This window comes from Lissotriton helveticus, chromosome 11 (genome assembly GCF_964261635.1).
Source record: "Lissotriton helveticus chromosome 11, aLisHel1.1, whole genome shotgun sequence".
NCBI classification, from domain to species: Eukaryota; Metazoa; Chordata; class Amphibia; order Caudata; family Salamandridae; genus Lissotriton; species Lissotriton helveticus.
In genome coordinates, this window is record NC_136072.1 from 401477901 (window position 1) to 401505219 (window position 27319).

General features: G+C 46.9%; 1 protein-coding gene across 5 annotated transcripts in view; it reads left to right on the forward strand.

Annotated features, from left to right (window-relative positions):
* Positions 1-27319, forward strand: part of DZIP1L (DAZ interacting zinc finger protein 1 like) — a 796975-nt gene that overhangs the window by 516345 nt on the left and 253311 nt on the right. For all 5 annotated transcript variants that reach the window (XM_078665844.1, XM_078665841.1, XM_078665843.1 and 2 more), the window contains one exon: positions 16314-16447. In XM_078665844.1, coding sequence (XP_078521970.1) covers positions 16314-16447 — 134 coding nt within the window. The remainder of the gene's footprint in view (positions 1-16313; positions 16448-27319) is intronic.

The following is a 27319-nucleotide window of genomic DNA, read 5'->3' on the forward strand; positions in this document are numbered from 1 at the left end:
CTGTGTCCCAAATGTCAGGGGGCCTAAACGTGGCAGCTGCCCACGAAGTGCTGGGCAGCTGATGCAGACAATGAGGGGGCCACGTGGGAGCCTCGCAGGCTCTGAATAACCAAAATGTCCCCCTGAGCCTCTCTGGGCTCTTAAATAAATATGCTGCTGTGCGTCGGAATCCCCTCCTCAGGGGACTCACAGAACAATGGGCGGTTTGAGCCTCTCTGGGCTCTGCATAAACAAAGATGGCTCGAGCACCAGAGGCGGCCGTCTCGTTGGAGTCCCTCCTCGGGGGACTCAAATGCAAAGTGACCACGGGCCTCGAACACACAGGCCCTCGCACTGGAGGGGAGGGGCGGGCACCGGCAATGTGCCCCGATGCCCCCCTCTCCTTTACGCTGCAGCGGCCTCACTCACCGGTCTCTTGCTGGGTCTGCGGGGGCGGGGGAGCACTCACGGCCGGTCTCCTCCTCACCCGGTCCCGCTCCTGGGGGCCGGGTCTTCACACGGGCGGCGGGCGGGGCTCCTCTTCCACCACGGAGCCCTGCCGGTGTCCTCAGCTGCTTCTCCCTTCACTGCTCGGCTGCGGGAGCGGGACTTCCGGTTCGCCTCTCCCGGCGGGGGCTGCAAAACACTCCTGGGCTGCGGCGGTGATCTCAGGGCAATGCCGGGTGGGCACCGGTTTCTAAATAATTAAATAAACCGGGGTAATGCCGGGTGAGCACCGGCTTCCAATTAAAATATAAAGCGAGGTGGGCACTCGCTCGACCAAAAATCGGCAATTAAAGCGGCAAATGCCGGGTGGGCACCGGCTGCACAAGAAGCGCTCCCAAGCGCTTAGTGGCCGTATAAAGCGCTCCCAAGCGCTATGTGCAAAGTAAAGCGCTCCCCAGCGCTGGCAGAGAGAGGAAAGCGCTCCCAAGCGCCAGGGGACAGGATCAAGCGCCCACAGCGCTAGGGGTCAAAAGCAAAGCTCCAGCAAGGTCTGGGCAAGGCTGGGCCCAGAGCCAGCTCACTGGGTCTCCAGGCAGGGAGACAATCCAAGTGGCGGTCCTCTGGCCCAGCAACAGCAGCAGCCCCCTCAGGCAGGATCCTGGAAGAGAACCTTCTGTGGGGACACAGCCCCATTTTTATACATCATTTCCTTTGTCTGTAGGTGCAGGGTGGGGGCAGAACCAGTCGCAGCTTGTCTGTGAGCACTGTTGATGGGCTCAACCACCCTCTCTATTCACTGGCAGGGCTAGGGTCGTTAGACGCACCACAGGGGGGCGGAGCCAGCATTGTCAGGGGAAAACCCAGCCTCATTCAGGACACAGGTACACTCCTCCCCAGCCATCAGCATGCTAATCTCCCACTCACCACCGGGCAGACCCATCCAGCCTTCCTGGAGCCTGGCATGCCAGCCAGCTCCAGCCAATCACACGCCAGCACCCTCACAGCACACGTACAGCCATGTCTAGGAATGGCACTTCCCCACTAGACACATACATGCCGCATACACCATCTCGCAGCATTCACTCTCACGAGTTCACACATACCAAACTCGAGCCCGCGCTCCCCACGCATCAGGAACTACCAGGGACACATACATTCCCCATGCATTCCTATGGGAGGGCAGGTCTATCTTACTCCACGCACTCAAAGTGCGCACGCACTTTCCACTGGGACACAGTGAAAGTGCGCAGAACCCAAAAATCACCATCACCAGGTCACCATTTCAAGCAAAAAGTCTAGGGGTGAACCTGCCACAAGGGCCAAGTCCAACACCTATGCTGCTGCTTTTGCACATGCCTCTGCTGGAGTTTGTTTTCACGACACTTTGCCTCTGCCCTGTACACGATAACAGATTATTTTTCACGTTCTCAGTTTTCCCTTCAGTTCTGTCTGAACATTATGTGCAAGGTCGATCAGCATTGTATCTTTTTATTCTGTTCTTGTCAGTCATAGTTCTGTGTATGAGCAGAATCCCCGCAACAGTCTGGTTTTATGACAGTTGTGATAAAAATGCTAAAGTGTTCAGATGGATACATCTGCCTGTGGATTCCTCACTTTTTGAATTCTCCACTGCGCCAGCATTTCGTCAAAATGGTTTTCTCGCTCTCCCACGTGGACGAGGACGTCACAATGGCACGGCTCCCCTCGCGACTCTGTATGATGTCACTGGAGCCACACTTAGAACTCGTTGGTGTGCTGAAGTCATTTCCCTTTTCTTCCGCGCCATCGACGCGTAATGGTTTTCTGGGACTCTCCATTTTCTTTACAGTTACTTTGTTATTTGCTGTTTCTCTTGGTGTTGCAGTACTTTGGCGACATTAAAGAATTCGTGTTTCAAGCCCTGCAGAGAGTGTGGGGGTCATATGTCCATCACTGACCCTCATGAAGACTGTTTGTGGTGTCTTTCTTCGGACCACGATATCGGAGGCTGCTCCAATTGTCGGAAGATGAATCCGAAGGCTTTGAAGGAGAGTGAGGCAAAGCTATTTATGGCGAATGCAAGAAAGGAAAAGAGGATCTGAAAGAGGTCAAAGTCAGAATCGAAGCCATCGACTTTGCATACTTCGAAGTCGAGGAAGCATAGGAAGAAGAGAATGCACGGTTCCCGGCGTCGTTCATCGAAGGATAGAGCTTCGAGGTCGCCTTCTCCGGCTTCCCGACGTGGTTCTAAGGACTTTATCACGCCGTCGCCTTCTCCTTCTCGTCAAGCGACTTCGGCACACTCTCTGTTGCCGAGGGGTTCTCTAGCGCAGTCACCGGCGCCAAGGCTATCTCCGGTGCTGACAGATACTCAGGAGCCAAGCTCGGCTTCGCTTGTGCCTACGACCTCACCTGTTTTGGGTCCCACGGCCCGATGCTGACTCGAGTGGATTCAGACTCAGCCTCTTTTCCTGGGCCTGGGTCAGATCCTTCGCATTTTGTAAATGTGATGTATGGCAAGTTTGCCAAAGCAGATTACCATGGGTCCACTTGCTTTCAATTTGGGTGTTCCACAACAATATGCCCAGGCACCCTTCGTGCCTTTTATTCCAACTGCGCCATTTTGGCAGTTTCCACCTCCGAGATTCTGGATGCAATTTTCTCAGTCTGCAGTGCCATCTGGTGGACCTTTTCCTCTCAGCTTCGATCGGTGTTGATGGCTTCCTTCGGCAGCTCTTCCATCGACGCCGGTGCCAGTGTCTTCGGCGCCACGCTTGGCGCCGCCGTCGCCAGTCCCGAAGTTGCGGTTAAGAAGAGAGGCTTAGTGGCTGTTGGAAGAGGAAGAATTTCAGCAGGAGGAACGTAAAGAGGGTGAAATTGATGAGACTGTTGATGAGTTTGAGGGCCTTCAAGAGGCAAGTGGTCTGAACACCTCCCCAGAGGGGGAGCTTTCTTTTCCAAAGGCCTCTCCTTCACCTGATGTAAGGCCGATTCTGATAGATACATCTGCCGTGTGGATTCCTCACCTTGTGAATATCCCCCTTGCGTCAGCAACATACGGAAATTCTTTTTGTAGCTTCGCGTCGACGTGGATCCGGACGTCACAGAGGCACGGCATCGCACGCGACTCCGCTGACGTCACCGACGCCTATAATAGGCCCACGCCGGCGTGATGACATCAGTTCCCTTTTTTCCGCATCGTCGACGCTAACGGTTTTCTGGGATCGTACTGTAGCTTCATAGTAACTTTGTTACTATTATTCTATTATTACTGTATCTATCTCTGTTTTCTTCGAGATGTCGTCGAAGAAGACTGGTTTTAAGGCTTGCGGTTAATGTGGCAAGACAATGTCTATTACTGACCCACATGAATGCTGTGTCTGGTGCCTGAGTTCCGACCATGACGTCGAGGATTGCCCTTGCTGTAAGAAGATGACCCCGAAGGCCCTACGAGAGAGGGAGACGAAACTCCTCGTGGCAAAACTAAAGAATAAAAAGGTTAAAAAGGCTTCGAAGTCTCGATCTCGACGTTCGAGGTCGAGGTCTCGATCGAAGTCGCGATCGGAGTCGTCTTCAGCTCATGTGTCAAGGTCTTCGAGGAAAAAACACAAGAAGAGGAGCCATGAGTCACGTCATCACTCAGAAAAGGACTCTGGTTCGAGGCCGAAGTCGCAGGTCAAGCTTCTTAGTAAGGAAGTGGAGATTTCGGCGTGGGAGGATCATGACTCTGTGGGTGAGGCTTCACATCCGAATTCGCCCGAGTCACCGAAGCAGGTTCATTCTCCGGATCCGTCCGATCCTTCTGGTCAGGAGGATGAAGGTGAGGAGCAGGGGGCTGGTGAAGTCGAAATTCCGGTGCCTGCGGGTTCGTCGGTTCCCGGACTCGATGAAGAGGTCGACGTCGTATCGACTCCACCTCCTCTGGAACAGCCCGGAGGACCATATCCAGAATATCCGGCTCCAGGTCAGGACCCTTCACAATTCCTGAACGCCATGTTTGGTGTTTATTCCAGGGCGATGTACCCGTCTGGTGCACCTGTTGGTCCCACGGGTCCTATGGCTTTCAACTTGGGTGTTCCCCAGGCTTATGCTCCTGCGCCCTTCATGCCTTTTATGCCGGCTCTACCACCGCATTGGCATTTTCCGACACCTCTGGTGTCGTCGACGCCGAAGCGTATGACGCTGACTCCGTCGACGCCGGTTCCATCGACGCCGATAGCTACGACTCCGAAGCAGGATTCTGTTTGACCTCGTACAAAACGACCTCATCTGACTTCGGGTTCGACGCCAGCCCCGACCCCGTCGGAGTCGATTCCGAATCCTTCGACTTCTATTGTGAAGGAAAGATCTCGGAGAGAAGCCCAGAGACTTCTGGAGGAAGATCAATATCGTTATACAGAAATGGAGGAAGGGGAGTTAGAGGAATCTGAAGATCCTTTTGAGGATCTAGGTGAAGCCAGTGGACTTGAACTGTCTCCTGAGTGGGATTTAACCTCAGTATCAAGTGTACCTTCAAAGGATGTGGTACCTTATCACACTGTCATCAAAAAGGCGGCAAGTTTGTTGAACATTACTCTGCCAACTGCTGATTATAAGCCAAATCTTCTGACTGAGGTTCTTCATTCACCCTCCTCTATTATTGAACCAATGTTGCCCTTTAATGATGCGTTGTCTGAACCCATCTATGAGGTTTGATAGAAGACTTTGTCTGCTCCTGCAGTTTCTAGAACAGTGACGAGGAGATACAGAGTTGCACCTGGTGACGCTGAATTTTTATCAACACATCCCCTGCCTGAGAGTTTGGTTGTGCAGGCTGCCTGCTCGAAGAGGTCTGCTGGTGCTTTTCCGCAGGTTCCTGGGGATAAAGAATCCAGAAAGCAGGATCAAACTGCCAAGAAGGTCTTCTCCTCAGCCAGTATGGCGTTAAAGTCAACCTACGCAACATGTCTGATGGGAAGGTATATCCATGCCTTGATGGATTCTGTCAAACAGTTGATTCTGAAAATCCCTGAGGATGACAGAAAGGATTTTCAGGAGGTGATATCGGACACTCAGGCAGCTGCGAGACAGGTGATTCAGAGTGGACTGGACACTGCTGATTCGGTTGCTAGGGTCATGGGATCTTCCGTAGCCACTAGGAGGGCCGCATGGCTTAAAACATCGGAGTTCTCTACAAATGTTCAGTCTGTTTTGATGGATTTACCTTTTGATGGTTCAGGATTGTTTGGAAAGAAAGCTGATGCTGCCTTGGAGCGTTTTAAGGATAGTAGGGCCACTGCGAAATCTTTAGGCCTTCAGTCCAGGGGTACTACTGGAAGGCGCTTCAGAGGATTTGGGAGATCTTCCTTTCGTTCCTACAGACCATCTCAGCAGCAGCCACAGCAACAGCAAAATACGCTGTACAAGTCATACAGGGGCAGGCAAAGAGCCCGTCCTAGAGGCCGTGAGGCTTCCTCCTCCTCTTCCTCTTCCTCTCCTTCCCAACCCCCTGCCAACGCAGCAAAGCAGCCCTAGATCCGCCATTCCGGATCATGTGGTCCCAGTGGGGGGCCAGCTTACCCATTTTCTACAAGATTGGGAATTAATTACATCGGATCTTTGGGTTCTCAATCTTGTAGAGAATGGGTATGCTCTTCCCTTTCGGGAGTTTCCCCCAAATTACCCTCCTTGCCAGGGTTATTGTTCGGAGGACCATCTGCTTCTCTTGCAGGAAGAAGTCCTGGCACTGTTTCGAAAAGGTGCGATAGAGGTGGTTCCAGAGCAGGAAAGGGGTCAGGGGTGCTACTCCCGGTATTTCCTGATCCCAAAAAAGGATGGCAGGCTTCGGCCTATTCTGGATCTCAGGATCTTGAACCTTTACCTGAAACAGGAAAAGTTCAAGATGCTCACTCTTGCACAGGTTCTTCAAGCGCTGCTGGAAGAAGACTGGATGGTGTCAATCGACTTGCAAGATGTGTATTTTCATATTCCCATCTTGAAGTCGCACAGAAAGTATCTCCGTTTTACGGTTGGGTCGCAACACTACCAGTTTGCGGTCCTTCCGTTTGGCCTTACTACTGCGCCTCGAGTCTTCACCAAGGTGATGGCAGTGGTGGCAGCTCATCTCAGGAGGTCGGGGATACCTGTATTCCCGTATCTGGACGACTGGCTGATCAAAGCGGTGTCGCCGGAGAAGGTGCTCCATCATCTGCAAGAGACAACTCAGTTGTTACACAGGTTGGGTTTTTCGATAAATGTACCCAAGTCTCACCTGGTGCCCTCCCAGCGCAACCTGTTCATAGGTGCTGTACTGGACACAACTGTATGTCGTGCATTCCCTCCACCTCAAAGGATTCACGACATACAGGAAATTATTCCTTTATTTTTCAATGGAGCGGTCATTCCAGTCCTGAAGGTTCTTCGCCTGCTCAGTCTGATGGCTTCTTGCATTCTGTTGGTCAATCATGCACGCTGGCACATGAGGGCACTCCAGTGGTGCCTCCGCAGGCAGTGGTATCAGCACAACGGAGATCTCAGGGAGTCAGTGAGGATCTCCAGAGAAGCTGCAGCGGATCTATCTTGGTGGAGCGTGGAAGGCAATCTGTCACAAGGAAAGCCTTTTCAGCTTCCTCCATGGGTGGCCACAGTGATAACGGAGGCATCCACTCTCGGGTGGGGTGCTCATCTGGGAGACCTGAAGGTCAAGGGTCTTTGGTCTCCGGAGGAAAGGTTGTTTCACATCAACCTTCTAGAGTTGCGGGCGATACGTCTGGCACTCAAGGCCTTCCTCCCTTCCCTTCGCGGTGTGTCAGTGCAGGTCCTGACGGACAACACGACCGCGATGTGGTACATCAACAAGCAGGGAGGAGTGGAGTCGCAGTGTCTCTGCAGAGAGGCTCTGCACCTCGGGTTCAGGACCATCAGATTTGTCTGATGGCAAATCATCTGGCCGGGGTTCAGAACGTTTGTGCAGACAGTCTGTCGGCAGTTCTCTGCCGATCACGAGTGGAGGCTTCACCCGGAGGTGGTTCGCGACATCTTTCTGATGTGGGGGACTCCTCGGGTGGACCTGTTCGCCACTCGCGAGAATGCTCACTGCCTGTCTTTCTGCAGTCTCCAGTATCCGATGCAAGGAGCCTTGGGGGACGCGTTTCAGTTGAGCTGGAACTCACAACTCCTTTACGCGTTTCCTCCCATACCTTTGATTCCTCGGGTTCTGAGGAAAATTCGACCAAGACCGGGCCCAAGTTATATTGATCGCCCCGGATTGGCCAAGAAGGGTGTGGTACTCAGACCTTCTCCACCTCTCCTCTCACCCGCCTCTCCGTCTCCCTCACAGGGCAGATCTCCTCTCTCAGATGGAGGGACAGGTTCTACACCCCCACCTCCAGACCTTACACCTTCATGCCTGGAGATTGAACGGGGCAACCTGATCTCTTTTTCTCTCCCGCCTGATGTAGTGGATGTCATTTTGTCAGCCAGGCGTGACTCCACTAAATCCATCTATTCTTATAGGTGGTCAAAATTTGTTACTTGTGCAGGGAGAAGTCTATAGACCCTTTGATAGCCCATTTATCTGATGTTCTCCAGTTTGCCCTTTCTCTGGCGCAACAGGGGCTTGCTGTTGCCACAGTGAAGGGCTATCTTTCAGCGCTGTCGGCCTTTATCTGTTTGCCTGACCAGCCTTCATTTTTTAAATCTCCTGTGGTTTTAAGGTTTTTGAAGGGCCTTACAAATAAGTTCCCTCCTACTCCTTTTATTGTGCCTCAGTGGGACTTAAATCTTGTATTGACTTTTTTGATGGGTGCTCCCTTTGAGCCTCTTCACAAATGTCCTATGAGGCTTCTTACTCTCAAAACGGTATTCCTCGTTGCTATAACCTCGGCAAGGAGGGTAAGTGAGCTTCAAGCTCTTAGTCACAAGCCCCCTTTCTTGACCATTCATGCTGATCGAATGGTTCTTAGGACCAGGGCTGCTTTTCTGCCAAAGGTGGTGACTCCTTTCCACCTTGGTCAATCCATTACCCTTCCTACCTGTTATCCTCCCCCACACCCTTCCAAGGAGGAGGAGAGATTGCACCGTCTGGACCCCAAGAGGGCGGTGTCTTTTTACCTGGACAGAACTAAAGACTGTCGAGTGGATGACCAGCTTTTCATTGGCTTTGCTGGCTGCAAGAAAGGAAGAACCGTCCATAAGAGGACTTTGTCAAGATGGATCGTCCTCTGTATTAAGATCTGCTACTCTTTGGCCGGTAAGGAACCACCAGAGGGTATAAGGGCTCATTCTACTAGAGCTAAGTCTTCGACCTCTGCATTGGCTAGAGGTGTGCCTGTAGAGGATATTTGTAGAGCGGCAACTTGGTCTTCCCTCCACACTTTCGCGAAGCATTACTGCTTGGATTCCGAAGTGAGGAGGGACGGTCACTTTGCACGCTCTGTCCTCCAGGATTTCCTGGTCTAGAAGAGTGGACACCCTCCTCCGGGAGTGGGGACTGCTGTGGGACTCTATTCACAAGGTGAGGAATCCACACGGCAGATGTATCTATCAGAAGAACAAGTTACTTACCTTCGGTAACGCTTTTTCTGGTAGATACAATATCTGCCTGTGGATTCCTCACTGATCCACCCGCCTCCCCGTTGTCCACTCTTCTATGCCAGAGTTTCTATTATTTATTTGTTTATTTCAAATGTTTTGTTGCATTTGCTTCACACTGTGTGTGTGTTACTTTGATATTTGTATTGCGTATACTGAGTATATATCTACTGTCATTGGTCCGTCCGTGTGCCTCGAAGGCACGGAAAAAAGGGCGGAACTGATGTCATCACGCCGGCGTGGGCCTATTATAGGCGTCGGTGACGTCAGCGGAGCGCGTGCAATGCCGTGCCTCTGTGACGTCCGGATCCACGTCGGTGCTAAGCTACAAAAAGAATTTCCGAATGTTGCTGACGCAAGGGGGATATTCACAAGGTGAGGAATCCACAGGCAGATATTGTATCTACCAGAAAAAGCGTTACCGAAGGTAAGTAACTTGTTGTTCTGCGCTGCAGAGGTTCAAAGACAGTAGAGCCACTGCAAAATCATTGGGTCTTCAGTCTCAAACCAGGGGTTTTGGATATAAAAGATACCATGGTTTTGGTAAGGAGGCTTCCTTTTGTGACCTGCAGCAGCCTCGGCAGCAACAGCAGCAGAATCCTCTGTACAGATCTGACAGAGGTAACGGCGGAGGTCGCCTGCGGGGTGCATCCTGTCAACTCTCCTCCTCTCCTGCCCTCACCACTGGTGCCACAGGAAAGCAGCTCTAGATCCCCATCTTGGAGCATGCTGGTCCTGTAGGGGGTCGGGTGTCCCATTTTCTTCAAGATTGGAAATCTATCCCTTCAGACCTTTGGGTTTTGAATCTTGTGGAAAATGGGTACGCCTTTCCCTGCTAGGATTTTCCTCCTCCTTACCCTCCTCGCCAGGGCTGGTGTTCAGAGGGTCACTTGTTGCTTCTGCAGCAGGAAGTTCTTCCCTTATTGCAGAAAGGTGCAATAGAGGTGGTTCCGGAGAAGGAAAGGGGTCATGGTTGCTACTCCCGGTAATTCCTGATTCCCAAGAAGGACGGCAGATTAAGACCTATCCTGGACCTCATGGTCTTGAATTTTTACCTCAAACAGGAAACACTCAAGATGTTGACCATAGCTCAGGTTCTTCAAGCGCTGCAACAAGAGGACTGGATGGTGGCGATCGACTTGCAGGATGCTTATTTTCACATTCCCATCCTGAAGTTGCACAGGAAGTATCTCCGTTTTATGGTGGGGTCTCAACACTACCAGTTTGCAGTCCTTCCGTTCGGCCTTACTCCTGCGCCTTGAGCTTTCACAAAGGTGATGGCTTTGGTGGCAGCTCATCTCAGGAAGTCTGGGATTCCTGTTTTCCCCTATCTGGACGACTGGCTACTCAAAGCAAAGTCATCGGAGATGGTGCTTCATCATCTGCACGTGACAGCACAGCTGTTGTGCGGCATGGGCTTCTCGCTAAATGTGCCCAAATCTCACCTAGTGCCCTCACAGCGCAAACTGTTCATAGGGGCAGTACTGGACACTACTGTATGTTGAGCTTTCCCTCCTCCACAGAGGATTCTCGACATTCAAGATATGATTCCTTTGTTTCACGATGGATCAGTTGTTCCAGTCCTGAAAGTCCTACACCTGCTCTTTCTGTTCGCTTCCTGCATTCTGTTGGTCAACCATGCACGCTGGCACATGAGGGCTCTCCAATGGTGCCTCCGCAGGCAGTGGTATCAGCATAACAGAGATCTCAGGTAGACGGTCAGGATCTCCAGAGACACTGCCGCGGATCTGACTTGGGGGATTGTGGAGGGCAATTTGTCGCTAGGAAAGCCCTTTTATCTTCCTTCACCGGTGGCCACAGTAATCACCGACGCCTCCACTCTAGGGTGGGGTGCTCACCTGGGTGATCGGTATATCAAGGGCCTTTGGTCTCCGGAGGAAAGGTTGTTTCACATCAACCGTCTGATATTGCGGGCGATACGTTTAGCTCTCAAGGCCTTTCTTTCCTCCCTTCGCGGTCGGTCAGTTCAGGTCCTGACGGGCAACAATACCGCAAAGTGGTATATAAGCAAACAGGGAGGAGTAGGGTTGGATCGTCTCTGCAGAGAGGCTCTGCGTCTCTGGTACTGGGCTCATGACCACCAGATTTGTGTTATGGCAAATCATGTGGCAGGAGTGCCAAATGTTCGTGCGGACAGTCTCAGTCTGCACTTTTCGGCCAATCACCAGTGGCGGCTTTATCCGGAGGTGGTCCATCTCATCTTCAGGATGTGGGAGTTTCCTCGGTTGGACCTCTTAGCCACTCACGAGAACTCGCACTGCCCATCGCTCAGCAGTCTCCAGTTTATGATGCAGGGAACGTTGAGGGATGCGTTTCAGTTGGAATGGAATTCTCAGCTCCTTTCTGCGTTTCCCCCCATACCCTTGATTCCTCAAGTTTTGAGGAAGATTCACAAAGATGGGCCCAAGTCATATTGATCGCCCCGGATTGGCCAAGTAGGGTGTGGTACACAGATCTGCTTCACCACTCATCGCACCCTCCGCTCCGTCTCCCTCTAAGGGCAGATCTCCTCTCGCAGTCCCAGGTGCAGGTTCTACACCGCCACCTCCAGAGCCTGCTTCTTAATGCCTGGAGATTGAACAGGGCAATCTTAGATCTGCTCTCTCCCACCTGATGTTGTGGACATTATTTTATCAACCAGGAGAAACTCCACAAAATCTGTTTATTCCTCCAGGTGGTCCAAGTTTGTGAAATGTTATGGAGAGCGGTCCATTGATCCTTTGAAGGCCTGTTTGTCTGATGTGCTGAGTTTCTCTCTTTCCTTGGCACAGCAGGGTTGTGTTGTGGCCACGGTAAAGGGTTATTTGTCGGCTTTCCGTTGTTTGCCGGACCAGCCGTCTTTGTTTAAATCTCCAGTTGTTATAAGGTTCATTAAGGGCCTCACCAATAGTTTTCCTCCCATTTCCTTCATTATGCCTCACTGGGATTTAAATCTTTACTAACTTTCCTTATTGGTTCACCGTTTGAGCCTCTTCATAGTTGTCCGTTGAGGCTTCTGTCTTTCAAAATGGTCTTTCTGATCGCTATTATCTCGGCCAGTAGGGTAAGTGAGCTTAAGGCTCTTAGTTCCAAACCTCATTTTTTAACTATTCATGCTGAAAGGATGGTTCTCAGAGCCAGGGCTGCTTTCCTGCCTAAGGTGGTTACTCCTTTCCATTTTACCTACCTACTATCCTCCCCCTCACCCTTCCAAGGAGGAGGAGAAACTTCATCGCCTGGATCCCACGAGAGCTGTCAGATTCTATTTGGACAGAACCAAGGATCTGGACTGGACGATCAGCTCTTCGTGGGCAATGCTGGACATATGAAGGGCAAGGCTGTTCACAAGTGGACACTCTCCAGGTATATCATCTTGTGCATCAAGATCGGCTATGGCTTTCCCAAGAAGGAACCTCCTGAAGGCATTAGAGCTCATTCCACCAGAGCTAAATCTTCTTCTTCTGCTTCGGCTAGAGGTGTTCCTGTTATTGACATTTGTAAGGCAGCAACTTTGGTATCCCTCCACAACTTTGCAAAGCAGTACTGCTTGGATTTGGATGTTAGGAGGAATGGCCATTTTGCACGCTCTGTGCTTCAGGATTTTTTGGTATAGATTGGTGGACACCCTTCTCCGGGAGTGGGACTGCTATGGGATTCAATTCAATAGGTGAGGAATCCACAGGCAGATGTATCCATCAGAAGAACAGTTACTTACCTTTGGTAACGCTTTTTCTGGTGGATACAGTATCTGTCTGTGGATTCCTCACTGACCTACCTGCCTCCCCGTTGTCCACCTTCGTATACCAAAGGACTTATTGGTTATTTGACATGGTTGTTTCCCTATATCTTTTTATTGCCTTGCTATTGGTTTATAGGAAATGCTTTGTTTCTTTAGCTTTTCTTATTTTTCTTTATAATGTGTGTATTTATGTATATATTGTATACTGTGTATACTCCAGTTAAGTTGTCGGTACACCAGTTTGCCTCGGAGGCACGGAAAAAATGGGTGGAACTGACTACAGCACGCCAATGAGGTCTTCTTGTGGATCCGGTGACATCATATGGAGTTGCGAGCAGAGCCGTGCTATTATAACGTCCTCGTCAACGTAGGAGAGCTAGAAAAAAGTTTCTGTGGAATGCTGGTGCAGGGGTAATTTGAAAGGCTGATACTGTATCCACCAGAAACAGTGTTACCGAAGATAAGTAACTTGTTCATCTGCTCCCATAGCAACCTGCTCATTACTCTTGTTTGTCAATAATGGAAAAGGATCAGTGGCCCTAGTTGGCTGTTGTCTTAAATTCCCCATGTTTGGTGCTCCTCCCATGCCCGCTCTGCTTGTATTTTTCACTTTGTCCCACCATATTCCACCTGCCAGTCCCTTGAAGTATTTGACTCTAGCACAAAGAGTAAGGTCAGAGAATAAGACATTGCGGAGGGAAATTCTTGACTTCTCTTTGATGCCTTGAGGGCAGTGTTAGTTGCCATTCTATTTGCCTACTCTGGCTGCCATATTGTCTCTCATAGAGCGCTCTCTATGTTTCCTTGTACTTTGGGATGCTTCTGAAACAAGATGTAGAGTAGAACATCAAATACAGCCCTACTCCCTATTTATTAAACCGTGCTGTTCAAAACATACAGGTAAGAATGCATGGTTTGTGCTGCACGGTTCTTGAGATGCTGCTGTGAGTTCCCTATAGGGCCCACTGTAGTTCTCCCCTAAGTTAGCCTAACTGTACACGTTGTAGGCTGCTTTTGTTTTGCACAAGTAATGAGTTCACACATTTGTTTTTGTGCCATTCTATCTTTTTAGAAATAGGCTGCACGTGTTTTGTTATTCAGCTCTTCTGCTGACATTCAGTCTTAACATTTTGTGCAAGTTTAAACAACATAGTCCCCTGTTTTTCTCTGGGATCGGACACTAACACCTAGACATGATAGAGAGACCCAGCTGTTGTTTTCGAGCATGGTATTTCTTATCACATAAGCAGTGACTTTTCGCTTTGAATATAGACAGGAGAATTTCTAGCAGAGTGAAAGGTCCTGAGATGCAGATTACCTAACTACAAATTCCAGGTATGGGGGGTCGGTTCAAATCCCAGTGATCTGATATATCACTGTGCTCAGGTAATGAGACTAGACTAGGCAGATATATCATTAGGCATGATAGAGCTTTTCATTGTACTGTTTATTAGTAATGCTAATTACCCTGCTAAGGTTTGTATATTTTCTAATTGCAGCTCAGTTGCTTCATAATAGATGTGATAGTTTCAATAAATATTGCAAACTGTTCTCGTGACTCATTCTTGATTATTATGGACATGCAAAAGAACTAAAGGAGATGATTTGTTACCACGGTTCCCTGAGGGGATTGGAATGTTGTGTTCTGGGGTGCCTACTTACCTTTTACTCAGGAAAGGTTGGGGGCAGGTAAGCCATTATGAGCGAGTCGGATTTGGGCCCGTAGGTACTGATGTGCTATGGTGACACAGTCCCTGCATACTGATGTCCTGTGGTCCCAGCCATTGTTCTGTTTCTAGACAGAATCCCTGCAACAATGCCTTCCACCGCCCCGCACATAGGCTATTACTTTTACTACACAAAAAAAATAAAACGATTTTTGATCCTGGGGTTCTCAAACATTTGTTCAGCATTTAAAGCGACTTTTAGGTATGCTTCTTAATTTTTGTTTAGAACTTTTATTTCATTTTCTGACTTTTCTTTTAAATCCTCATATTTTATTCACTCCTTTCTTTTTAATACTCTTAAATTGGTAAAAGCACCTTTGCATCTGCAGTGGGCCTTTTCCAAATATTGATCCTGATATTATGTGCAAAACTCTTTCAGTGAGTAACCACACCTCCGATTGACCACCTTACGGTTGATCACATGTTGTTCCAACATCAATCTACACATAAATTACGGCATTGCTCTCAGAAACCAACATCACAAAAACTCTTGCAGTTGGTCCCACACTATAGAGAAGGCTCTCTTTGGAGAGAATAAAACATTTCCAATCTGGAAAACTACCTTGCTCCAAATGAGAAGACCTTTGAGAAAGGGTATCAGAGCTGAGGGTCTCTGCCTTGGTCATGGTCCCTCCAGCGTTAAGGCCTAATCAGGTCCCTTTTTGAGAGTCTCTGACAGGAAACCTTGGGGCATATGTATCAAATACTGTTATTGCGATTCTCAGATAGCGATTTTTAGAGAATCGCAAAACGGGATGTAATTAATAATTTGCAAATATTTTGAAATTCCTTGGCATTCCTTAATTGCGAATCGCAAATTGCGAGTCGCAATTAAGGAATGGTTTCTCATTCATTCCTATGGGCCTAGAGGCTAATAGGAATGAATTGGAAGACATTCGCAATTTGCGAGTTCCCATTAGGTACTCGCATATTGCGAATGCAAATTCAAGGGTGAAAGGGTGTCATAAGGACACCCTGTTGACCCCTGAAACGAGCATGTGTGCACATTTGGCGCAAATACATGCCCTAAGGGCATGTATGTGCACCACATGGCACTTTGAAAAATGCCAAAAAGTGCATTTTTCAAAGAAATCGCAAATAACCACCATCTTGAACTTGGTGGTAATTTGCGATTTCTTAAGGAGAAATCTCACAACTTGGGTGCTCTCTACATCGCATTTGAGGAATTGCAATTGGCGATTCCTTAAATGCATTAGCAAAATAGGGAATCGTAAATTTTGCGATTCCCTATTTTGCGAGGGCCTTTCGGGATGATACATTCCAAAAGTCTTTTTCCTGTTCGCAAACGGGCCGATTCTGAGAATCGGCCTGTTTGCAAACAGGAAAAGGGCTTGATACATATGCCCCCTTGTCTCAAGTGTGTCTTAGACTGAACCTGCTAAATGAGAGTAATGTGAGAACGGTGCACACCGTACCGGTCTTTCAGAGGCATAGCCTTTTTCGAAAATATCCTCACTGCTTTTATTCGGAGACAATATCTTATGATTGCCCTGTAATCTATGTAGAAGATTTAAATTAACATCCAATAGGGCGTGAAATGTGAGTTGGGCGATTTTTAACAAAGCTTTCAATCCAATGTCTTGTGAAAGCCTACAGACAATTGGATAAATACCTGAAGGGAGAGATACTTCACTCTATGCTGCCTCACCTTTTTATGGATGTATTGCATCATCTTAGGATGTTGACAGGAAGACCTGCAAGTGTTATTGTTTATGTATTATATTTGTTTTTTTGTATAAAGCAAAAATGTGACTTGAGTGTGCTTTTGATGGGCAGATCCTCTTTTAACTTTACCTTGTAGCTACTTTCCTGATTTATAACTACATTTACTTTCTGGTCCCTTCCTGCAGAGTTGAAGAACTCTTTTGATAAAAATCTTTTGCTGTCGGAAGCCTTGCGGCTAAATCCTAACTTTATCAAGCAGGTCCGATCAGCCTCGGAGGAGCGGCTTGCGGAGAAGCTGAAAAAGATGGGTGTGAAGAAGGTACGCAGGAGGCTTATTATTCTAAATTGGGATTTTATTGTATCTTGTGAAATATTTTTGAATCAGAATTGCTAATTTGTTGGTTCTTGACAGTTAGTGTAAGTATTTGTCAGTCTGTAATTAAAGGGAATTCACTGTTCTGTAAAGGGCCCATAGACTATCCTTATTGCCATACATTTTATATGCTGTTTCCTGTCAAACATCAGGTTGTCTGTAAAAAATGAAACCTCAGTGAAGATTTGTAACACTTCTTGTGAGACAATCTAGTAATATTTCCTAATTTTTGGCAGTTACTTACTGGTTGCACCGAAAAACAGTTGTGGGGCCAACGTCTTCAATCACAGTGGGAAATTCACACTGAAAGTCTAGACTAGTTTCCACAATTGAATGACTCCAAAATGGCCCAGAAAGAACATATCGTTAATAGCAGTATTGAAATGATGCTTTAAAGTTGTAGCTAGTCCTCAACCAATATCTTGTGGCTGGAATAAAACCAGTACCATCTCCTAATTTTGGGAAACCTATCCTAGGCATTTTTGAGTTCTGTTTGACAAGATCATAAAAGAAATCTGATAGAGACTTCTAGTGGCAGATTCCTTACCATAGAATATTCCCCAGGCATCAGAATGGATCCGGAAACTTTTGATGAGCAGTCACCCTGTGCACTGGTAGGTGCTGTTGTTCAGCTACTGGTGGCATCGGTGTGGTCTTCCACGCTGGAAGTGACATGTGTGATGCCTACATAGGCACCACCTCAGCGCACTGATATCAGTTCTTTTCTTTCCACACTAGCCAGCGCAGATCTGGAGGGAGCTACCCTCAGTCACTTTTTGAATTACCTTTTTTCGACCCTTTTGTCGAATACTTTTAAGACTTTGTCTCCTGGTGTGCAGTATGTCCACCAAGAAGGCAGGATTTAAGCCGTGCAGCTCCTCTCACCGACCGAGAGATGTTGGTGATGGACCCGCATTTGCTGTGCCTTTGGTGTTTGGAGTGCAATCATGACACCAAGACAAGCGTGGGTTGCTGCGTCCTGCATCCTATGGCCCTGAGGGAACGGTCCCTCAAGCTCCTTGCTGTTCAATGTCATATGACCCTGCGAAGTTCCAGATCTCGGCCACAACGAAGGTCCCAAGATCATTCACTAGGGTTGTGCCCGGTGATCGTCGGCTCACTCCAAGTCGCTGGCAAAGTTCGGGTATGTCCCACAAGAAAAAGAAGTCAAAGAGGTCTTCGACTTTGTAGTGCAAGACTTCGGACGAGTCGCAGGGCTGTCGGCACTTGAGGCCAAGTCCTGTGGTGAAGCCTGTTTGTGAGCTGTTGTGGCGCTTCCCTGAGTTTCTATGAGCCGGAGCAACCCACACCCATCTGAAAGAATTTCATTAGGCCATGCACCTAATTTTTGGGTGGCCCTATCCCTCTGGAGCACCCTCAGGCCCTATGGGTCTGGGAGGGCCCCCTACTTGTCTTCCGCCACTGAGTTCACCTTCGGTGGCTTTCTGGACCAAGGTATCCAGTGACAGATCCAGTCCTTTCAGGGGCACCGCCTCCATCATCATTCTTGATTCCGATACGGAGCCGAACAGGTACCGTCCGACGTCAGTTCCGCTGCTGATTGGGGATTGGGGGCAGGCCACCATATTGGAGCTAGTGCCATATTAATGTAATCAGGCCTAGTTTGAGTTTTTATTCGGAGGAGTCTGTGGATTCTTATGGATATCAGAAACTAGAAGATCCAGACGACACCGGGTATGAGAATCTGGCAGATGCCAGTGGACTAGACACTGACTTGGTCTCTCTCCCTACCTTAACTACGGAGGAGGGTGCCTCATTTGTGTAATAGTGGTGATGTGGGCAGCTGACGTGCTGGACCTTACGCTACCTTTAGTATCACTCAAGACAAACATCTTCCCGGAGGTGCTTAATCCTGGAGTTGTCCCCTGCGACCATTGCTCCCATTTAATGAAACACTTACTGATGTCCTACTCGGGCCTTGTCCAAGCCCTGCACAGGGGCTCCTGTGCATAGGACAATTGCGGGCTGTCATTGCCCCACCCCAGGGGACCCCACCCCAGGGGACCCCAGCTTCCTAATACAGCACCCCACCCCGGAGGTCTTAATGGTCCAGGCCTCCACATCCAAAATCAAGTCCGGGAACTCCGCAGGATAGGGAGTCCAAAAGGTTGGATACCTTCTGGAAGAGGATGTTCACTTCTGCCAGCCTGGCAATGCATTCTGTGAACACCGCGTGCCTCTTTAGCCTATACTCACATCTGGGACTTGGTTGCGCAAGTGCTGCCCATGGTCTTGGAGGAGGCCCAAGCCATACTCTCTCAAGCAATTGCTGATGGGAAGGATGTAGCCAAATTCACCATCAGATGTGGTCTGGACATGACAGTCTCCACACCTGGTTGAGAACCACTGCCTTTTCGGGGAATGTCCAAGCCTCACTCATGAACATGCCCTTTGATGACTCCCGTCTCTTTGGGGAGAAGGCAGAATCAGCGCTGGAGCACTTTTAGGACAGCAGGGCTACGACCAGGTCCTTGGACCTTTCCATGGCTCCTCGCAAACCCCATTCCACCTTCCCCGGTTTCGTGGCAATGGAAGGGGTTTTCAACCACCCCTCTACACTTTCAGCCACCACGGTCAACAAGTTTCACAATCTTTTTGTGGCCAAGGAGCACATTGGACACGTAGCCATACGTTGTGCCAGTCCACCACCCCCTGGCAGCCTCAGTATCCAAAGGGTTACTCCCTCCCCTTTGTGACCACCCTGCTGCCCACCTGCGACTCAATGATGGAGGGCCAACTCTCCTTACTCTGTCAAGAAGTGTTGGCTGACTTGGCCAAGGGAGCCATAGAGAAGGTGATGGCATCAGAAGTAGTTTGTGGTTGCCATTCCTGCTACTTTCTAGTGCAAAGAAGGAAGGAGGCCTTTGTCCTATTCTAGACCTGCACCTTTTTACCTGTCCTTGAAAAAGGAGAAATTGAAAATGCTTCTGCAAGTTCTGTCTGCCATGGACCCTGGAAACTGGATAGTAGCGTTGGACTTTCATGAACCATGTTTCCACATTCCCGTCCTGCCTACTCACAGGCGTTCTTTGCTGTTCATGGTGTGTCAAAAGCACTTTTAGTTTGCTGTGCTCCCCTTTGGCGTTATCAATGCCCCCTCAGGTGTTCACAAAGGTGTTGTTGATGGTTGCAGCTCATCTGCGGAGGTTAGGATTTCCAGTCTGCCTCCACCTCGATGATTAGCTGTTGAAGGAAGGCTTGCCTCAGGCAGTTGTCTCCCACCTTCAGACTATGGCGAACCTCCTGCATTCAATGGGGTTCACTAAAAACGTGCCGAAGTCACACCTGACTCCCTCTCAGATTCTCCCCATCATGGGAGCTGTTCTGGACATGGTGCAGTTTTAGCTCTATCCTCCCGAACGACGGATATTCAGACTGTGATACCGAAGTTTCAGCCTCTAGCCTGGATTTTGGTGACACTGACTCAAAGCCTGCTGGGCCTCAAGGCCTCCTGCATCCTTCTTGTGACATATGCTTATTGGCATATGCTGAATCTTCAGTGGACATTGAAGTTCCAGTGGGCGCAGCATTAGGGGAACCTCTTCCATATGGTCCATATCTTGGACGGAACTGCAAAACACATGCGGTGGAGTCTAACAAACATTGATTTGGTCAGTGGGAGACCCCTCTCTCTTCTCCAACTATAGCTGGCAATGCTGACAGATGTGTCACTCCTGGGCTGGGGTGGCCATCTGGGAGAGGTGGCAATAAGAGGACCAGCAGAATCTGTGATCCACATCAATATGTTAGAGCTTTGGGAGATCTGATTGGCATTGAAAGCCTTTCTTCCTTCAAGCAGAGGAAGGCTGCTTCAGGTGTTAATGGAAAATAATTATTGGTCCAACAAAGTGGGGTAACGGGTAATAAGGAAATCAATGATACTTCGCTTCATCGTTGGGTCCAAATGAAAGGAGGTGTTAAGTCACTGGTTCAAAGACTCTCGGGGTCCAGTCCGACAGACATATCTCTGGGAGAGAGAGGATCAGGGACAAACCCAGGAAAAAACTCTGCTGGTTTTGCTATGGTTTCTCCCACTGGGGTGCCTTTGACATCTTTCACTGCTCCTCAACAAGTAAACCTAGTCACGAACCCAGCTATGAATACCTTGGCTTCGGAACCTCTTGATGATAGAGCTGCTCATGGCTCAGGGGGAAGCTTGGAAAGTAGCTTAGAACCGTCACTTGCTCTCATTTTTCAGGCCCTAAAGGAACAGAGGCAAGAAGCACAGGAACATTACTCACAGCTTCGAATTGACAATGCAGATATCCAACAGGCTCTCCAATCTGTAACCTCTAAAGTAGACTCTCTGGCAAGCAAGGTGATAGATCTTCAGCAACGAGTTACGGAAACGGAGGCTACCATACTCCAAACAGCAGATCTGGCACAGACCCATGACAATTCAATAAAAGAACTTCAACTTAAGGTTGAAGATTTAGAAAAACGCCAGAGAAGGCAGAATTTGAAAGTATTTGGGATTCCAGAGGGGAAAGAGGGCTCTGACCCTCGGGCTTATCTAGCATTGCTATTTCAGAAGGCGTTCCCAGACTTAGTAGATTGGGACTGGGACAGCCAGATACAGCGGACACATAGATTACCTTTGGGGGCACCAAAACAAGGCTCTAAATTCCCACGGCCAATATTAATTTACCTCAGTAATTTTCTACTGCGCCAATCGGTTTACTTAAAAGCGCGACCTAGCTCTCCGATAACATCTGATACTGTTACATTCTTTGTCCGCTCAGATTTATGTAAAGCAACGATGGATAGGCGCTGGGTCATGCGGCAGCTAATGGAGCCTATGAAAGCGCTAGGAGCACAAGTTTTTCTACAAGAACCAGCACGGCTGAAGGCACTTAGGGGTGGCCAAACACATTTTTTCTCTTCAACAGATGAGGCTAAGAAGGCACTTGATACATGGCACCAGGCGAAAGGCGGGAAACACTAGATAGATAAGGGGAAAAGTACGAAATTTTTTGAATGGGCATGAAATTGATGCAGTTTGCCAAATGTATAAAATGGTTGCTTGTTTATGTAGGGTGGTGGCGCTTCTATATCTATATTTTTTGATTTGGGTGAGGGGGCTGCTCAGGAGAAGCTCTGTCTCCCTCTGGCTGCTCTAGAAGCAGCTGTTGCTGGGGGGAATTCCTTCCCCAAGGAACTGGGGTGGGTTATCGAGTGCAGGGTGGGGTTGCTTGGGGGGAAAAATGGAAAAAGTATTCAACAAGACAGCTATACAAAAAAATGTTAAGATACTGTTAATCAAGCAGGGAAAAAACAGATGGAAGAGAATGACGGGTTATACTAAACAGAAAAATTGCCATTGGTATGATGAACAAAATTAAATGTATTATATGGAATGTGTCTGGTTTAAATAGTAGACTTAAGAGGCAGTTAGTACATGAGGAACTGAAAATACATAACTCACATATAGCAATCCTCACTGAGACACATCTCGCTTATAAGGATCGGAAGCTGTTAGACCAGCTGGGTTATGAAACAATTATTTGCACTTCACAAGCTTGCTCTATAAGGGGGGTGGCTATTTTAAAACAAAAGGAATTTCGTTGTACTCTTTTAAAAACTTTAACGGACCGTGCAGGTAGGTGGGCAATAGCCCAGGTTGAAATACAGTCCAAAAAGTATGTTATAGTTGTGGTATATGGACCTAATCTCGATGAACCTGTTTTTTTTTACTCACTTAATATGGAATTATTAAACTGGGAAGGTGAAAAGATGATCATAGGTGACTTTAATTGTATTATGAATCATAATATAGACTCTAGTAGATAGACATCTGCCCGTAGAATGAAAAAATCTAGATCAACTGTAATAGAAATAGGAGACTACATTTGGTGACTGACCTATGGAGATTTTTACACCCTAACACTGCTGTCTTTACTTATTACTCATCGCCGCATCAGTCATACTTTAGAATCAATATAGTATGGGTATCTAATAATATAGCCAATACAGCTGGGATAAAATTATGCCCACGTATAACTTACGATCATAACCCCCTTATTTTTAGCTTTCAAGCTTTACTTGTTGAAAGAAACTTAAGAACGTTTACTTTCCCAAAATATTTACTAACTGATGAGCTATATGTGGAGACTATCAATAAGCAGCTTAAACTGTTCTTCGAAGAAAATAAGGATTCTTCTACTTCTATTGTTATCTGGGACACTTGGAAGGCGGTGGTACGTGGTTTGACACTACAGTTTATCTCACAACAAAACAAAAAGAAACAAGATCAAAAACAACGTAACATATCATTATTGTTACAAGCAGAGTCGGCCCATATAAATGCAGTCCGACTTGGCTTAGCCAACCAGGAAGAGCTGTTTCAAAAATTAATTGATCTAAGGGTACTTGTAAAAAAAAATATTCAGGGAAAATATGGTCAATAGACTTAATAAATATAAGTCTACACAATATGAATTTGGCGAACATATGGGAAAGGTCCTTGCGTATAAGGTTGCTGACGATCATGCTAAAACCTATATCAAAGCAATTAACGCAGAAAATGGGACTCTATTTACAGAACCAAGGGGTATTATAGAAAAGTTTTTGACTTATTATAAGAAACTTTATACTCCTGAGTACATTGCTAATGATCATGATATACAACATTATCTTTCTAACACAAACTTGCCAAAATTAAAAGCAGAGGAGGTCAGTATTATGGGTAATGATATTAGTTGTGAGGAAATAGCATTGGCAATTTCTTCGCTACCCACGGGTAAAGCTAGTGTGGAGGCACGATCCCCTTGGAATTTTATAAAGTTTTTAAGGCACATTTAATTAAGCCTTTTAAGGACTTAATACAAGATATTGGACACAATGGATTAGTAACTGAATCATGGAACTTGACGCCATTTTTTTATTTATTTTTTAAGGATAAATCTCCTATTGAGTGCGGGTCTTACAGACCTATATCGCTTATCAATTCGGACACCAATTTTTTTTCTAAAATCTTAGCTACCCGACTAGCACCAGTAATGACTGAGTTAGTATCAAGCCGTCAACATGGATTTATACAGGGCAGAGAGACTACGTCCCATACAAATACGGCTATATCTGCCTTCGATTTAGCGGAAAAAAGGGGATTCACTTGGGAATGTTGCTTTTAGATGCACAAAAAGCTTTCGATCGGGTGGTTTGGAAGTTTTTATGGGGGGTATTGGAGAGGGTGGGCTTAGGGGGGCGATACAAACAATGGGTTCAAGCTTTATATCGCAATCATTGCGCTAGGTTAATGTACCTCGGCACACAATCAGAGGTATTCCCTATACACAGGGGCACTCGCCAAGGCTGCCCACTTTCACCTTTATTATTTGCACTTTATATTGAACCTTTTATTTTCTCCCTGCAAGCTTACCCTCAAATCACCCCAATAAGGCAAGGTACAAGTATTTTAAAGGTAACAGCCTATGCAGATGATTTAGCTATATTTTCACTTGACCCAGTAAGAGCAATGATAGAAGTAGAAAAAGAAGCAGATAGCTTCGGCAAACTATCTGGATACAAGCTGAACGCACACAAAACACAAGTGGTGGTTAATTTTAATACTGGGGCTAGCCTAAATGGGGTCTGTTCAGTAGCTGTTTATCTGGGGTTTAGAGTAACCGCGCAGGTTAACCAAATAATCTCATTAAATTATGAGGTATTATTTAAAGAAACAGCGGCTCTCTTAAAAAAATGGCATAAACTCCCGATTGGCATTCTGGGTCGTGCAAATATAATTAAAATGAAGATATTACCAAGATTTATATATCTTTTTAGGTCTATTCCTTTACGAGTTCCCAATAGTTTTTTTAAAAGGCTAGTGGCCTTTTCAGTATCTTCCTTTGGGGTTACAAGACTGCACGAAGAGCTATGTTTTTACTGAAGTGCCCTTTTGAACAAGGGGGCATAACATTCCCAGACTTTAAAATGTATTTCTGGTCTTCTTTTACAGCACGCCTCCAGAGCCTATTAGTGCCCTCTTGTCCAACTTTTTTTCATCAATTGCTATTAGGTGAAATTAGCAATATGTATATTTATAAGACTACTGACCCCAATTACTTTAAGCAGGTTAAATTTAAGACGATACAGGATACAATTTTTATCTGGAGAAATATTTTTAATAACTGTGGCCAATCTTACTATCATGATAAACTACCGCTGTGGAACAATCCATTGCTCCCGGAGATTTTTCACGATAATATACTACGACATTGGGCGGAGTTAGGGATCAAGACATTAAGTGATTTATATGATCACGCAGGGCTTGCATCATTTGAGAAACTACAAAATTTGTTTAAACTGCCAGACTATATGTTTTTTAAATATTTACAAATTAACAGATTTCTGGGGACACATCTGAAATTGACTAGTATTGCGGAGTCGGATGTATAGGATTTCTTATATCAGAGCAGTGCTAAAAGTAAGATCGGTGGCATGTACAAAATCCTCACTAGTAATCGAAAAGGGGACAGCAATAAACTGGCCCAAAAATGGAGCATGATGCTGGGCGAGGAAATCTCAGAAAAAGATATCGAGCAAAGCCTACATACAGTGAGGGAGTCTGTTCATGCTACTAATCTACAAATGCAGCAATTCCGTACTATTTGTAATTTATATTACACATCTGAACGAATAACTAAATGGGCTCATACTAATCAAACTAGTACACATACGAAATGCCCTAAATGTGATCTTCCGGCTGCAGGTTTGATACACATGCTTCTAGAATGTCAAGGGATATTATTTTGGGACCTTGCAAGTACAGCTATCAACAGAATCAGCTATTATTGATATTGTCTGTGATGGGTAGATTGATTATTGTTAGAGCTTGGATTGATGTACAACCTCCTAACTTTAGGGATTGGTGGGCTTTGTTGAAGGAGACACACTCAATGGAACAAGTACTGGCAAAGCCTAGGGGCTTACAGGCCCTGAATAAATGTAATTCTGTTTGGGGACCCATTTCAGAATGTTTTTGAAAGGAACTAGAATGAGCAGGTTATATATGATGTTTTTTGTATTAGCTTAATCTTTATACTATTTGAATATATGCTCTATGTCTTTCTCTATTTCTTTATAATATTACTATTGGTTAAATGCTAAAATCCCTGCTTAGCAATATTGTACGAAACTAGGAATACGGTGTATATTATTTTTGCTGACTTGTTAAATAAATAAAAAAATATTTTTTTTTTAAAAGGAAAATAATTATCGCCATATAGTACTGCAACAAACCATGGCATTTCCCTAGTGGTTCAACACCTGGCAGACTCTCTGAACACCAAAGTGGATGTACTCAGCCATCTATGGCTAGTGGATCACGAATAGTGATTCCATTCAGAGGTGACACATGGTCTTTTTCAAGAGTTGGAAGAACTTTCCACAGAGAATGAGCAATGTCAGCAGTTTTGGGTACTGGAATTTCCAAAGCAGCTCTTGCTCAGAGAGCACCATTTATCTTGAGTCAAGCTCCAGTCTCCAGTACGCTTTTCCACCAATATCACTCCTGCCCAAAGTTCTCGAGAAGATCAGGAACTACCGGGCCTAAGTCATTCTTGTGGCTTGGATTGAGCACAGTGAGTTGTGTATACTGAGCTAGTGAGCCTGAGCACCGGTTCTCTGATCAGGCTGCCTCTTAGGGAGACTCTTCTGTGGCAGCAAAAGAGCAGGGTTCTACACCCGTACCTAAAGAAGTTTTATATGTGGAGATTGAGCGATGACAAATGACAGTCTTTGACTTCAACCCGAAGTCTGCAATGTTATCTTGGCAGCCAGATGTGCCTTCACCAACACAGTATACACCTCCCATTCAAACAAGTTTGTGAACTGGTATACAGTCCAACATGTTGACCCTTTGTCTTGAACCCCTTTCCCAAGTTCTTCTGTGCTTTCCTTGGCCCAGCTTGACTTTGCTTTGGTCATGTTGAAGGGTTATCTTTCTGCCATCTCTGCATTTTTGTGGCTGCATCATCAGCCATCCTTCTTTAAATCTCCTATTGCACATTTATTCTTAAAAGGCCTCCAACATATGTTTCCATCAGCGCCTTTTATTATGACCCGGTGGGACTTAAATTTAGATCTTACATTCCTTATTTGCGCTCCCTTTGAGCTGCTCCACATCTATTCACTCAAACTACTCACCATCTAGATAGCCATGCTGGTAGCGATCACATCTGCCCGGAGAGTCAGTGAGTTACAGGTACTGTCTGCACATCCTTCATATCTCCCTTTCACGTAGGCCAATCCATCACTCTGCCTACCGTCTACGCTCTGCCTCACAGCTCTAAGAAGAGGAGAGACTCCGCGGATAGACCCCAAAAAAGCAGTGTTCTACCTTAACCCCCCCAAAAAGATCCTGGTGGACAATCATCTCTTTGTGGGGTACGTTGCAGCAAAAAAAGGGAAGACTGTGCAGAAACTGACCATCCCACTATGGATGGTGCTCTGCATCAAGATCTGCTGTGCTTTGGCGAAAAAGCAACCTCCTGAAGGCTTGGAGCTCATTCTACCAGAGCAAGGCTGCAACCATTGCATTAGCTTGCGGAGGTCTTTTCTTGGATATCTGTCAGACAACCACAGGGGCTTCCTTGCATCCATTTATGAAGCACTACTGCCTTTATAGTCAAGTCTGCGAGATGGTCACAGTGCCCATTCGGTCCTGCAGGGCTTTTTAGTCTAATCCATATCGCAGTCTCACCTCTGCAGAGGTATTGCTTGGGTATCTATATTAAGGTTAGGAATCTGCGGCTAGAGGTATCTGTCAAATGAACAAGTTACTTACCTTCGGTAATG